The sequence below is a fragment of the Apis cerana genome, linkage group LG1 (assembly GCF_029169275.1).
Source record: "Apis cerana isolate GH-2021 linkage group LG1, AcerK_1.0, whole genome shotgun sequence".
NCBI lineage: Eukaryota > Metazoa > Arthropoda > Insecta > Hymenoptera > Apidae > Apis > Apis cerana.
The window spans coordinates 5,089,463-5,105,957 of NC_083852.1; the positions used below are offsets into that span (position 1 = coordinate 5,089,463).

A 16,495-nucleotide genomic window follows, 5' to 3' on the forward strand; every position below is an offset into this window, starting at 1 on the left:
ATATGATTTATCAAATAATTATCTAATACTAATTGTGATTATTTTTTTCTTTGACAATATTAATTCTTATCACAAAATAAAAGTATATTTACTAAAAATATCAATTTTCTAATAATTTTAACAACTAAATTTTAAGAATATCTTTGTATTCATATCATTGTTAAATGTAATCAATCTTTATTTATTTTCATTTTTCTTTAAATTATATAATAAAAATCTGATTTTTTTCAAAATATTTAAAAGTTTAGAATATTGAAAAAACTTGTGTAATTTTTGAATATGAAATCAATTTGAACAAATGATCAACTTCCATTAAACAAACCTCTAGAAGATTGATATTTCTTTACTAGATAGAAAACATTATTTGTCAACAATCAACCTGTCATTTAAATATAAATAAATCTTCCTCACTTCAAAGATTAAATAAACAAACTCACTGTTCCTACATAGCACAAATGAATGCTAAAGATTTGACAATAGCATAAAAGTAAAGGATCGCTTTCAAGTTTCTTATTTATCAGAAAGCTGCTGCGTCATGGCTTTACAATAACATAACATATCTCTCTCTCTCTCTCTCTCTCTCTCTCTCTCTCTCTCTCTCTCTCTCTCTCTCTCTCTCTCTCTCTCTTTCTCTGTGTGTGTGTCTTAAGCTCCTATCCCTGTCTGCATTTTAGTCTCTCCGCGAAAACCTCTCGTTTCTTTCTCGTCGCCACAGGCCTGCACCCTCCAATGCACTTGTGGAAATGCAAGACGTTCCATCTGTATGTACGCACAGAGCTGCATCGTCCAGTGAATATATAGTATCCATCCTTGGTTGTGTCAAGAGGGTTGTGTAGGCACTTCTCGAGAGAGTTCTCTCGTAGAGACGTTGCCGGAGGGTTGCGCGCCTAGGCAAGGGCAAGGGCATCCAAACAAAAGATATCAAAGGAAGAACGCCATCGAGACTCTTGAATAAAGAACGTGGAACAGGAGACGCGGTGAGATAGATGGGAGAGCTGTAGCAGAAACAGGAAAACGCGGAAAGATGCCAGGGCTTCCTTCTCTGCACCGCGTGCAGAACTGATGCTCTCCAATATCTTTTCCACCTTTCTTGTTTGATATCCTTCTATTTTTCTTTATTCGAAAATTCAACCGCCTAGTTTTTCATCTCTTGGAATTATTTATATATAGGAGACGTGGATTCTTATCCTCTTGTATTATCGTGTTGAAATTCTTGGAGAATCCTGGTTGTAAATTTTACATTTCTTCGGTTTTAGATATACAGTATATAGTAAAAGGATTTTAAAATTTTCTTTAATATATATATATTCCTGACAAATAGAACTACATATATGCCTAAATATGCGGAAAATAGTATCAATATATATAATCAAATCAAAAATGAAAAATATTAAAATATGTATTTCAATAATATATGTAATATTATCAGTCAAAAGTTTGAAGTCACTTATATATTTTATAGAATCAAAGAATTTACAAGAATTCAATAAAAATAATAATAATAAAAAATTGCAAAGTATGTTTTCAAATAGTTTAATTCCTATACAAAAATGACACATGACAATAAACATATAATTAATTATTTGATTATTAACAGCACAAATTGATAGGATTAAATAAATTATATAGATACTATTGAATATATAACAAGTAAATATTATACAAGATAATTAATATGTCACGAAATATGACATAAATTTCCTATATTTAGCTTTGAATTAATTTATATCCCTATGTTGACAAAATATTTTAATAAACATCGTATTAATAATTCAAATATGATCTCGATATTATATTGTTGAAATTTTGAAGAATGTATCGAAATTTTCTAGATTGGAGAAAGAGATATCTTAATTCATACATAAGCAAGTATGCTTTTCCGATCTTAACCGATCTTAACCGATCTTAACCGATTTTAACCGATTCTATCCGAATTTTTCCGAATCATCCCGAAGTTCAAATCACAAGACGATTTCACGCATCCCTAATCGAAATACGTTGAATATGCAACGATTCACGCCTCGTGAGGTAATCGATGAATTCTAATTCATGAGACGAGAGCCTCGAGGCATAAACTGTGAAAGGGGAAATCACGATGCTGTTCGAATTTCCTGAGATGTTCTAAAAGGCGATGATAATTATTTTATTGAAATAAAATGTTCATGATTATTTGTCGAATTCGTCTATCATACATTTTAAGAAAAAAATAATTTATTCTAACCTCAATTAGAGAAAATATTTATCATCTTGCAAGTTACAGATATTATAAATGAAATATCGAAAATTGTGCAGAAAAAATGAAAAATTCATCAATTAATTTCAATTATTTTCATAAATAAAAATTCCTTTTATTTGATTTTTTTAATAAAAAATAATTTACAATTTATAGGAAATTAAAAATATTAAGATAAAAAAAAGAAAAAAATAATAATGAAAAAAATCGAAGAGATTTGCGAAACGAAAATTTTTGCAATTCAATGATTCCAACGATATTTTAACGTGGAACACGATTTTTTTAAAGTCATTCTCTCTCAAATACTATGAAGTATCAACATTGTTTTAACGCAGAAATTTTTTTTAGTCAATTTACATTCACTGAATTCTGCTTTTTAATATCATGATGATTTCATGTGAAATGGAATGTCAAGAATTTATTTTAATATTTCTTTCGCTTTCGATTTTCCTTTTTGCATTTTTATTCTATAATTTTATAAATTCTTGAAAAAAAAATATAAAAAAAATTGCTAAATAAATAATTTTTATATATTCAAAATTTAAAAAATTTACACGATTTCACTCATCGTGAAGAAAATTAATCAAATTAACGTGATTATTATTATATTTATTTTATGCAAGCTGTAATTGCAAATGTGTTCAAGATAATAAAAGCACACAGTAACAGTATTACAAAACGTCGACAAGTTAGATACAATTTAATACCTTGTCCCAAAAACCGTTTAAACCAACTGTGTTACACTGTATCTTGAAATTCACGGAATTTATAATATTATTCGCGGTGAAATTTCGAAATATTCATCACGGCTATAACTGTTTCGTGTTTTTCGTGTCGTGCATCCATAAAGGAATGAAAATGTTGCAGCTGCATTTATTCCCTAGGAAAATTATCTTTCTACGAAATTTCTCTCTTAAATCATTATGGACCGAGCAATGAAATAATATTATAAAGTCATGTTAAAATAATTGAAATACTTAAGATATATATAGCCTTTGGAAAAATTATTTCGATTTCTTTTATTTTTATTATATCAGGTGAAAAAAATTTGAAAGAGAAATTGTTATTAAAAAAAAATGAATTGAATTAAAAATTTCTGTGACAAAATTAACAATGTAGAAAAAATTAATTATTTTCTTCTGATTGATTTCTCATTGTGCGATAAAATAAAATAAAAAAAAAAAAATAAAATTACATGAAATCAATTAAACAAAATTTCTTACCATTATTAAAAGAAAATTAAATTAAATTAATTATCGTTTCCTATCAATCCTATTAAATTTCATCACATTATAAAATCTAGATATATAAAAGTTTTAAGTTTTACAAAAACATAAATGAAAAAAAAATTCTTATGTTATTTATATTTCATAAAAATTAAATATTTTTGTGGAACGATTAATAATTCAGAGAGAATTTTTAATCAATTATACTGAGTGAAAAATATCTGTGCCATTTCTGAAGAAAAGAAGGGGAAGAAATCAAAAAAAAATATTATATCTGGAAGAAATTTACGAAGCGTGAAATTCTCGTCACTATGACAGAGAAAACATCAATCATCACGAGGTTATCTACGATTAATTTAAATTACCATCCAGCAAGAGTAAGATCATAAATTTGCTGCACAGCATTTAACCACGCAGTCATTATCCCTCTACTGCATCCAATTTCTCCTGTAATCACGTCAATATAGAGGTGCACGCGGAATCTAATTCTGGCTAGGTAGAGCTAGTTTGATAACGTATCAGGGCACAGACTAGGCAATCGAATGGCTGGGTCAAGTCGATATACAACTACATAATTGAAGACAGAATTTACTCGTTGGAAGACGTGTCATCAAACAGTTTGTAAAAGGAACCAGGGCTGTTTTACCAGAAGAGCAAATATGTTTATGTATACACGTGTCTTACATATCAAAAATAGTGATAATAGTCTAGATAATAGTTTAGAGGTACTATATGAAATTTTATCTATCTTTATATTTTATCTGTTGATATAGAAAAATTTCACAATATTTAAAAAAGAGAAAGAATAATTTTAGAGAATTAAAAAAGATATAATAGTAAACTTGACATAGAATACTGATCAATATTATTTTAAAAATAAATAAATTGTAAAAATTTTATTACAATTATGATAATAGATTTTATTTTCTGTATCATTAAAATCATAATTCATTTATTGATAAAAATTACTTTGGGTTTATTACATATTCATTCTATTGTTTTTAAAGATTATTGTAGACAAAATTTTAAAATTGCTTCCTTTTTATTGAACTTTATTTTTGGAATAATGATTTAAATTTTTTTTATTATTAAGGGATTAGCTATTATTAAGTTTCTGTGGACCAAGTATAACAGATTATATAACAGGCCTCAAAAGAAATAATGCTATTAGTACTGTGTTTCATAATATTCGCCACGTTAGAACTTAATATTGTATGTTAGTGGAATTGTAAATAAAAAATTTAAATTCCTATCTGGAAGACCTTCAAATATTGACAAGGATGTTTGGCAATGGAAGAGGCACGTTTGGCAGCAATGGATATTGCAAAGAGGTTTAAAGTATCACGTTCAATCAGTTTGGAACACGTCCACAACTTTGAATCAGTGTACTTCAGTTTTCTAGTGCTTGAACTAAGCGAAAATAATATGGCTAATTACGTACTCGATCAGTTTTCGATAATCTATCCGCGTGATTTGATCTTAAAATAATAATTATTTTAATCCTAAATTTTCATTTTCAATTCGAATACAAGAATTATACATATATACTTCAATAATAATATTTTAAATAATACATTCTAATTTATAAATCAAAAAATATGTATTTTTCACTATAGTGTGTAAATTGTAACTACTTCAAATAAAAATGATAATTAAAAAAGATTTTGGAAAATATTTCCATTTTTAAAAAATTGGAAGCGATCTGAAAATGATGAAATTTCTTAATAAATCTATAAAAAGAAGAAAAAAGATTTCTTATTCACAGTTATTTTCTTTGAGAGTTGCCGTATTGAACTTCTTTCTTCTAACCTCATTTTATATATATTATGATTATATATATAAATGATTATAAAAATCATGATTATAAAATCACGTTACCTATGGAATGAATTTATTATTTTAATAATTTTTATTAATTTTTGTTATAAAACTTTTTCTTATAAATATTTTGCTTACGTATAGTATCGATTATTCATCGAAGCGAAGTTCGATCAGCATCGTAAGTCATCACCCGTCATAAAATAGTGTGTCGTCAATTGACTGGATCGATCGGCCTCGAACTCTCCTCCCAGCCGACGTTTAGGCGCCAATCGGCTCGATGGAATTGCCAATTTACTAGAACACGTGATTTCTAATTTTTTTTTTCCCTAGTCAATCTCTCTCAGCTCATTGTACAATGAGGGTTATGAATTCTGAACGTCCTACGTTGATTTTTTAAATCGACAGTAATGAACAGTTCGATGGAAGTTTGTTATCTATCACGTGTTGATCATAAGATCATTTTAATCTACATATTAATATTAGATCACATATCGACGTTTATGATTGCATCTGAATACAAACAATGGAAAATGAAAATATCTTATAATTTCATGTTATTTTAATTATAATATTAATGTGCATTTCAAAGTTGTGATATTTTTTGTAAAATTTAATTGAATAATAATAAACATATTTGAAAATAATCAGTGATATTAATATTAAATGTGTATAATATTTGTGTTACATACATCGATGATTAGGAACTATTCGAAATGCAACATCTAGAAATTTCTTCGCCAGATGGCAGCATCGATCAAAATGTCGAGTATACTTCTATATTACTTTAATAATTAAATAAATATAATAGATATACAGTATATAAACACAAATCAAAAAGAAAAAAACAAATTTTTTCATTTGAAGTTTCGTTTTTGAATATAATTAATTTTTTTTTTAATTTTTTAATAACGATATTTTAAAATATTATGCTTTAAAAAAATAATTCATAAATATTTAATACACAAAATACTTAATATAACTTTTTAAGTTTCAACTGGGAGTTTGGTTATTGACTGAACGACTTGCGTCAAGGAAGATCAAGCGAGCGAAATAAATGTCAATTATATTGTGCAACGATATACAATGAAACGGTTTTACAGACTTTATAAATCGTCGCGACGTTACACGATAAAGAAAAGGTCGAATTAAAATAGCACAATACATTTGAATTTTAAAGATAAATATACGACTTTTAAACATTTTCGTAATAATCAACACTTTCGAGTATCAAGATTGTTTTAACAAGACTTAAATCGGTTCAAAATAACGTGGATCTAGTGTCTGAAGGTTAAAAATAAAAAAAGGAATAATTAAAAAGCATAAAGCATATTAAATAGAATAAAGATAATTATAAGTCTCAAATGTCAGTAGCTGATAATATATGACGAAGAAAATTATATATTTATTTTAATTTTCAATCTTTTTTTTCTTTCACTCACTATGACTTTTTTATTTGACAAAGAAATTAAAAAATTCTAGCTTTAGTCGAGCCACATTGAGGTTATGTTTTAACTATTTCATGAATGTCTAACTGTGGATATTTCTAATTTATTTATTTGACTTTTACAATATCTGACTGTATATCTGATTGTAATATCTGTAACAGTCTGAAAGATCGAAATCGAACGCTTCTTGATTTCTGAGAAGTCATCAATATGTACGATATATAAACAATCGATAATGACGGGTGTCAAGTTTCATTCGGCAGTTTACTTTACCCGGCACGCTCGATTCTCACTCTTATTTCTAAGGATTGGTAAGTTAAAATTCGTTAAATTAGGTTAAGTTAGATTAGATTATAATGGACAATTACATCTCTCTTCTAAAATTTAAGATGTTCTTTAAATTTAATTTAATTTTTTTACAAAAGAAATTAAAATAAATTAATAGCAATGATACATTACATAATATATTAGCTGATTATAAATCTGAGATTTTTATTTCATAAATCGATCGTAATGAATCTCTGATTAATAGCCGGTCACTCGAAGGCAGATGGTCCCCATCGTAAAGATATATCTCCATGCTGATCGGGTACGCGAACAACGAAGCCAATATGATCTCATTGAAGCCTATTACGAGGCTTTATGGATAGCGTCCTCTTATACAGCGAAATTGGTTTCAACGATGCCCAATCGGTGGCAAGTGCACACCACCGAGAAGAATAAGAACTTAATTGCTCTGCATCCAAGGCTAAAATGTCTCCTCTGTCTTTCAACCGGTTAAATAAATTGGGTCACGACCCCGTTTAAAAAGAACCTCTAGGCTAGCAAGAAGAATCAAACAATCCACACATAGAACCGAATTGCTTCTCTTTTGCTTGATTTTTCGAATTAATGTGCCTTTCTCTATTGTCTATATTTAACGCTTCGGTCGTCATTTTTGTTCGAATGTATTGTACTATTAAACATGGATGTTGTTGAAAATTTCTTATTTGAAAGGACAGAATGATTTATTTTTTTCTAATGTATATTTTTGTTTAATGCTGTTTATAGATTTTTTTATTCTTGATTTATTTGTTTATTTATTTATTTTTTCATTTTTATATCTTTGATAGAATATGTTATATAATTGGAAATTATAAAAGTTTCTCAAAAAATTTTGGACTAGTTCCAATAATTTTTGTTGATATGATCTTGTTTATGATATCATTCTCGGAACTATTTCTAACTTGAAAGTCATTTCAAGATCATAGAAAATTTTAATATCATGTATGGATTTCAAAAATGTTTCTTATAAATTTTTAATACCACTAGTATTTAATGAAAATATTTGGAAACTTATTATAATAGTTGAAACATATTAATTTTACACTTCTTGAATGAATATATTACGTATACTCTGTTCCTTTGATGTCAAACTAATCTTAATGGCATATTGGAATTTATCATTATCCTAGTTATATTATAATTGCAAATTTTCTATTTCATAATCACATTAAATATAATTTGATATTCTAAAAAAAATAACACATAAATATTTATAAAAGTTAAAAAATATTCAAAAAATTATTTCTATTAATACGAATATAAAATTATTTACAAGAAAAAAGACAACATGAAAATTCCAATCGAATTTTTTCCAAACAATTCCAAGAAAAAAAGACAACTTTTCAATCGACGATAATCTCGATATTTCCGTTTTAGTTTGAATACTTTCTTGAATGATTTCAAAACGATCTGGCCATTCAATTCTGCCTCTTAAGCTCCTCCTTTTCATGGATATGGTCGATAAAACGGTCGCGTTCGCTCACTCAAAAAGGTTGTGATGACCGCTAGGGCCTGATACACAGGCAAGCATCACACCCAGGTTGAGTGAGTCCACGTGACCGCCATTTTCGAGATGCTCCTCCAATGTCCAATTCTAACGATTACATCGTGCTTCTTTACGTTATTGCCCTTTAAAGATGTTCTTCTGTTCTTCAACTTTTTTTAAATATTTTATTTATTTTTATCTCTTTTCACTAAATATTTTAATCTTGTTAGACTTATTCGAAATTTTATTTCATCTTTTTTTTCAATATTTATTATAATTTTTATAGAAGTTAATTGTGAAAATAAAAAAATATAGCAAATTAAGAAAAAATTTTTAAATTATATTAATTATGAATATTTAGATTATATTTGGAATCTTTAAAGGACTAAAAGATTAAGGAATTTATATTATGTAAAATTACGAGAATTACAATATAGAAAATTATATTATAAAATACGTATTCTTTTTTTCAATATATAAACTATTATTTGAAATATAAATATTTAAATTTATATCATTTTTAATAGAATTCATATTATTCAAATAAATTGAAAAATATAGAAAAAAAAAATACTTCTAAAAAAATTGGAAAATATAGCAGAACAATTTTTTTTTCACAATATATGAAAACCAAATCAAATATAGAAGAAATAGACGATTATATAATGTTCTTATTCAAAGACTGAATACTAATCGTTAACTATTAATCGTATACATTATTAAACATATTTTCGCAATATTATTTTAGAGAATAAAAAATGACTCCCATACACTATCAAATGTAATATTCAATCTATTAACTCTTTGTTTGCCAACATTCTTCATCAAATAAAATAATTTTTGTGTCAGATATAGAAAGCTATCCAGATTAATATATTCGTATATACATCAAATTTTAAATTAAAATAAATAAAAATATTTTAAAATTAGTTGAAATATCAGTTTTTAAATTGATATACAGTTTTATTGCATCTATGAGACAAAATTTGAAAAATTTTTCCATATAGATAATTTTATGAAACGAAAACATTCAGTTTAATATTACGAAACTTAATGTAGTCTAAAGTAACTTAAAGATGATTATGAAAAATTACAGGCTCGAAACGAATCGGTAAAGTTCGGATGAAATCGACCAAGATCGTAAATTAAACGATAATCTAACTTCGGGTCAGCTCGACAATAATCGGGCACGATCGGTTCGCTCGTGAAATATAATAAGCAAGGAGCTACATGCATTTATATATATTATTTCGAGATGTACAAATGTAATAAATCAATTTAATAAAAATTTATATATTATTACACATTTATATATAAAAACATTTTTGAAACCTTAAATCGATTATCAATATTATTATATATGGTACTTGTAATTTACAAGAATAACCACAAAATTGTCATAGAAATTCTATCGAGATAAGATGAGCAATTTCGAGCAGACGTCTGAATACTAGCACGTTTCAACCGCTTATTCATTCTCTGATCAGGATACCACTTATCCTTTGGAAAGGGTCATCCTGTAGATTCAACGGTATTTTCCAAGGACCGTAGACCGATCTGCTTAGTTCACTCTTAACGCGTGAGCGCGCGTCAAACAACCGAACGAACAGGCATTCCGCTGTAATTTCCGCCATGGGAAATGCAACTGAATTTCGTCGAGTGTGCGACGAGCGTACGGAATGACGAATGTGCAGAACAGACTAAGGATTGGTGACTAAGGGGATTACTTAGGCTTTCAAAGGAAACGACGTAATCGAAAACTGTCAGAAGACGAAGAAACAAAACAAAAATGGAAAATGATAACGAGAACGAAAAAGATAGATTATAAGATGCTTATGCAAAATGTCTATGATTATGATTAAAAAAATTGAATTTAAATTATTTTACATATATGCATAAATAATACAATAATGAGATTTTGGTGATCGACGATTGAGAATTATAGAATCGTAAAGTAATAATTGAAAAGAAGTCTTTAATTTAACTTGCAATGTAGAATAAAAAAAAAAGATTAAAATTTCTATTTTCTCACTTTTATATTACTGTTATATAAATGCAATAAATACTAAGATACACGAAATAATATACAAATGAGAAAATAAGAAACGAAAGAGAAATTTTCGATAAGACGAAGTTAAATACGCAAAATGCGCGAAAGAAATCGATTTTTGCGGTGACGAAATAAGCGAACAGGAAGCAGACAAACGAGGTCGAGGCTCGAAAAGCAGAGGAAAACACGGGCAGCTGAAAAGAGGACAAGAGTCACGGGTAAGAAAAGGGTCAACACGTATTTGTCCACGCTTTGCCTGAAGATAACAAGACTGAGGGATAATAGAAGCCGCGAAAGGACGTTTCGTTGGAAATGCCTCTTTAAAAGGCACAGTTTAAAATGGATTACAGGAGATCGGCCAAGTAGTTCCTCCTCGAAATTTACAAAGAAATATTTAATCGTGGATTAATTTCTCTTTTGCATTCATCAACGATAATCTTCTTTTCACGGATCTTTTACAATTTAACCTTTTCAAACGTTTGTAATATTATGTATATTTACTCATGTTTAGAATTATAAATTGCTAGATGAATTTAAATATTTCATTAATTTTTATATATTCTTAAATATTCCTTTGATAAATAAATATTTAAAAAAAAATTCTTTCTCCATTTTAGAGCTAAAAAGTATGAAAAAAATTTTAATTTTATTCTTCAAATTAATAAAAAAATTAATAAAAAAATAAATAAAAAGAATAAAGACTTCATATTTTATTTAAAATATTCCATTCTTCGAATATTCTTCAGAAATATTTATTTCTCTGTTATGAGTAGCAATTTTTAATATCCATTAAAACCATTTCCTTGTAATTGTACTTTTAGATATAAAAAAAGGCCTCAATAACAATCATCAGCTTCTACATTAGAAAAATATATCGAAGAATTTGTTGACAACATTAAGTTACAAAAGTTGTTTATTAATTTTGAAAATACAATAATGAAATTTACAACGATATTATAAAAAAGAATTTAATCAAATATTGAAAAAGAATTTGAAGTTTTTCTTATAATACAATGATTATTTTTTGAGATCATCCGAGATAGTGATAAAAGGTTAAAAAGATTGATTTAAACAAGCGTGAAAGAGATCGGTATAGAGAGAATGACATTAATTAAAATTAATTCACATATAACAGGACCAAGAGTAGCTGCTTTGTTGCCGTGAAATGAGCCAGCCTGGTGCAGGCATCTCCGGCCCTGACATTTCTAAGGGTTCTACAGGAGTCTCTTTTCCTTCCTCTCTCCCTCCTTTTTTTTTTCGCGTCGCTGGATGCAACGACGGTGTTGCATTTCGTGATCAACGAGGAGCACTTTCGGTGCTCGAAGGGAGACACCGAGGAGTACCCTTTCAGTCAGGCCCTGAGTAGACGGTGTTGAAATCGTGCTGGACGAGGGAACACCCTCGCCAATGAAAGTCGACACCTCGTCGAGGAGACAGACTTACTGGGGCTTTTGTAACGATCGCGCCTGGAAACCCGTCAGATTCAGTCTGGTGTATCGTTAATTGAGAAAAGTTGCGATTTATAAGATATTTGAATTTTTCTTTTTCTTTTCGAAGACATTTATTAGTCAAATTTTTAAAATTCGTGTCTTGTATATAAGCATCTGAGAATTATAATAATGCATGAATAGTGAATATCAAGATACGATTCATATTTATTAATTAAATATAAAATTGAATACAACACGTGACGAATCAGATTCGAGATAAATGAGACAGGCGAAAATATCTGAAGTTGGAGCTGATCGTTCTTCGGCCATCTTCGACTTACGTCGGTAAATTAGAGAATCTCGACTTCAGCCGAACGTTTTTCGGTCATCTTCGGTTAACATCGGTAAATTAGAAAAATACGAATCCTACAGCCGATTATATTTCGGTCATTTTCGAAAATTTTCCACAATAGACAAAGGAATCCGTGTGATCAGCATCTGAGACGAGAAAGAAAAAAAAAATTCGTTAGCCATACGAAATCTTGCATTGGCATAGAAGAGTTTAATGATCGCCATGCCAGCAGCCGTAATTAACGTAATACTCGTTAAAGGTAGTCCCGCCAGTCTTAAGAGTGATTGCCCGCACACACGAACGCCTTTTCAAGAGCTTAAAAAATATGTAGACGCGACTAACGATCAAAAGAGAGACCAAGAATTATAAGACGAGGAGTAAGTCCGTCTTTTTCTCAATGATTCAAGAACAAATATAGTTCTGAGACATGCTAGGATTTTTGCCGACTCAAATGTCTCGGTTTTTCCAGACATATTAACATAAATAATTGTTGTAAAGTTGCCTTTGAAGAATTTTTGGTAATATAACTACTTTTGAGATATTAAAACGTAAAATAATTTCAGTAAAAATATTAAATATTATAAAATATATTAATCATAATATAAATATTTTTAAAAATAAATTAAATTATTTTTCGGAATAAAAAGATTTATCTTTCATTTTATTTTTTATTCACATCATAAAATGTGACATGAGACTTTATTCTTAATATTCTAATTTTACCTTAATTTTACCTAAATCTACGCATTTATCCCTGGATCTCTAAATCTCAAATCTCAATTTTCACTTCATTGATTCTAAAGTTACAAAATCTCATTCTATAATTACGGTTTCTAAATATCTCTAGATCTATCCTTTAATTAATTCCAAAGTTGCCAGATTTAATTTCCAAAATCTCAATTTCATCTCGGTTATCCCACGTGCACTATAATCAGAATAATAACGCGATTAGATTGGCAAACACAATGAAGCTGGCAAAGAACAATTCTATTAAATTGATCAATCGATCAGAATCTATTTAAATTTACCTAACAAGTGGTTTCAACGACTCATAAGCGTAGAAGTGAATCGAATCAAACATCAGAAAACGAAAGAGAGAGAGAGAGAGAGAGAGAGAGAGAGAGAGAGAGAGAGAGAGAGAGAGAGAGAAGCGCGAGTTTAATGGATGCACACAACTGAAAGGTTGGCGTGAAATGGCACACTAGAAGCGTCTAAATTGATGGTCACACGGATGTCGGCGAAGAGACGACGTTGCGTTAAAGCAGATTTACCTGGCTGGAAAGGGGCAACCCTGAAACAGGCTGGCCACAACCGTAGCCCGCCGAAGGCACGCAATAACGAACGACTAAATTAAATTGAAAGCCCTCACCGGCAGACGACCCTTCACAGCTCCGCGGCTAACATAGGCTTTCAACTAATTAGGTCGTCTACCCGCAAGAAGATACTTCTTGTCATCTGACACATGTACACTTCATTTTCACCAACTTGAAGAACTTGAGAAACTTTCTCTTAACGATTTCAATTATTTTACGAATCCTTCCGTGTATGTTAAAAGTGAAATAATTATTCCTGGTTCTAATGCGGCTGTGTTCGATCAATTGATTGTAAAATATTTTTTTGTCCTTGAGTTAGTCGAGCAATTGATATAGATGAACAGATTGGTATGACTTTTCAGGCTCTTCTTGCACATTTCAAATTATTATATTGTAAGTTTAAAGTTAAACTTTTTTACTATTGCTGAATTAATTATTATAATAAGTGAGAAATGTAATAATAAAATGAATGAAATTTGAATAATATGATAAAAGAAATAACAATTTGTAAAAATTGTTATTCATTTTCATGTGTTTTGTTTATTTTAACTTTTAAATTATTGTTATTTGATTATACAAAAAAATTATATGACTTTTATAAATAAAAAGGTACAATTGGTACAAAGTATATGATACAAAGTAACAATTTGGTACAAACATTGTTATAAAATTCAAAACATTAAAATCTCTTCTTAAAGCGGTGTGCATTATGAAAGAATTTTCAAGTATCTTGAGATCTTAAAGTGCTAAAAGTGAGTCAGGTAAACTGTTATGGTAGTCACAAAAGAAAAGATTACAAGGAGCATACTGCATTTTGCATTTTGCAATATGAAATTTGAAACACAGACTATTATGTTTTTAATTATGTTTTTAAAGTTATAAAATATTTTAATATTTATATTTTCAAAAATTTGTATCATATGTTCATTTTAATATACATATTTAATTACTAATTCTGTTATATCCTTTCCATTATCCTTAAATAATTTCTTTTAACCTTAAAATATTAATTTATAAATGTATGAAATTTAAAATTTAAAATTTTATTTTTTCATAATACCTAACTTGTGAAAAAAAAGTAAAAAGTTGGAAAAGTTTTTCCAAGGTCTAAATTGAAATTTATTATACCTTAAGTGAGAGAAAATAAAATGAATATGAAAACATGAGATACGAAAAAATTTTATATCTGTTAAATAATAAAATAACAGTTTTCAAATTGTTGAACAATTATATATATATATATATTATATATATATATATATTATATAATATATTGACAACAATTTGAATTAAATATAAAGATATACTTATAAATTTTTAAAACTTTAAAAATGAACATACATCCTAACCTCTCTATTTTAATCTTTTTATATTTTAATGTTTTTTTAACAATTTTATAAATTTCTCTATTAAAATAGATGTAACATTGCTCACAATTTTCCCAGATTAATTTTTATTTACTAAAACATTGAAAAATCTATTTTTTTAAATAAAAAAAAAATTCATTAGCCACTTTCGCAGTTACACTTAATTACACTTACTTTAACGAAACGATGAACATTCAAGATGCGTGGACGAGATGCGCAGAAAGCACGTAGTTAAATAGCGCATAATAATCTTAATAAAACAATTAACAAGCTTTGGGGCTCGACAAGCGTGAAAATTAAGCTTAACGGAATTACCGTGGCCGCGAATTCGAATTAGCTGAAAAAACCAGAGCAAGTTTGCACGAGAATCCAGGAGAAAAGCAGGGTTTTAAACTCGCGGCTAAAAGAGACAATTATACCCCCTCTCTCGTCAAAATTTGCGCCGTTTTAACATCGTTACTAGGATCGAAAAGTATAATTACATATACAGCGTGTCTTTGAAATCATAGTATAAGCGATCAGATAGTATTTCTACATGCAAAAATAGAATAATATTTTTTCATTTAAGACTTTTTCGTTTTTAGGTAAATCAAGCTAAAAAAATTTTCAAATATAAATGAAATTGGTTACTTTTCAATTAATATGAAGAAAATAATGCTACATATGAAAATAAATGAAAAACATGAAATAAATTTTTTTCATCTAAAAATTGTATTTAAAAATTCATTGATTACAGAATTCTTTAAACGTGAAATATTCAATCTAGAATTTTTTTAAAAATAAGAACGTAAAAATAATAAAATTTTATTTTATATTTTTTATTTATTTCCACATGTAAAGTAATTACCTATTAATTTCTATCTGGAAATATCAATTTCACTTATGTTTAAAAAATTTTTAAATAAATATTGAAATTGTTTTATTCGAGAACGAAATCTTAAAGGAAAATTATTATTTTCTTTCGACATATTTTTAGCATGATTTCGAAGACACCCTGTATATCGAATTTCGCGCGGTGCGAATAATACGTGATATTAAATTTCACGCATTGTTTAATATAAAGCTCGTTTGGTGTTTTGCCAGTGCTATTTTATCATTATATCGCTGTGATATTTAATCGATATGGAAACATTCATAATTACAGTTTTCGTAACGAAGTAAAATTAATATTGGAATGAGTAAATGGAAAAATGTTTAACTACATTTGCAATGAATTTATGGTTAATTTTGCTTGATCGTAAATATTCTTACGATAAATTTAAAAGGAAAAAAATTATAAAAAACAAAAATAATTAAATATTATATAAAAATATTGTAATTACGTCTTTATATATAATTAAATATTTTATGCATATTAATTATTATATATATATATATAAAATTTATCTCCATATTCCATAATAGAAACATACAGACAATGGAGAAAATATGAGATAGAATATAAATCG

At 27.9% G+C, this 16,495-nt stretch overlaps 1 protein-coding gene and 1 long non-coding RNA gene across 10 annotated transcripts in view; one reads left to right on the forward strand and one right to left on the reverse strand.

Moving 5' to 3' along the window:
* Positions 1 to 16,495, reverse strand: part of LOC107994797 (matrix metalloproteinase-2) — a 124,002-nt gene that overhangs the window by 37,401 nt on the left and 70,106 nt on the right. For 5 of the 9 annotated variants that reach the window (XM_062079340.1, XM_017051850.3, XM_062079322.1 and 2 more), the window contains one exon: positions 5,416 to 5,574. The exons of the other annotated variants lie outside the window; for them this stretch is intronic. In XM_062079340.1, coding sequence (XP_061935324.1) covers positions 5,416 to 5,435 — 20 coding nt within the window. In that variant the 5' untranslated portion in view covers positions 5,436 to 5,574. The remainder of the gene's footprint in view (positions 1 to 5,415; positions 5,575 to 16,495) is intronic. 9 annotated transcript variants of the gene reach the window in all.
* On the forward strand, positions 6,082 to 7,724 carry LOC133666690 (uncharacterized). Its single transcript, XR_009831175.1, has 2 exons — positions 6,082 to 7,036; positions 7,258 to 7,724. It is a non-coding gene; the product is annotated as an uncharacterized LOC133666690 (long non-coding RNA).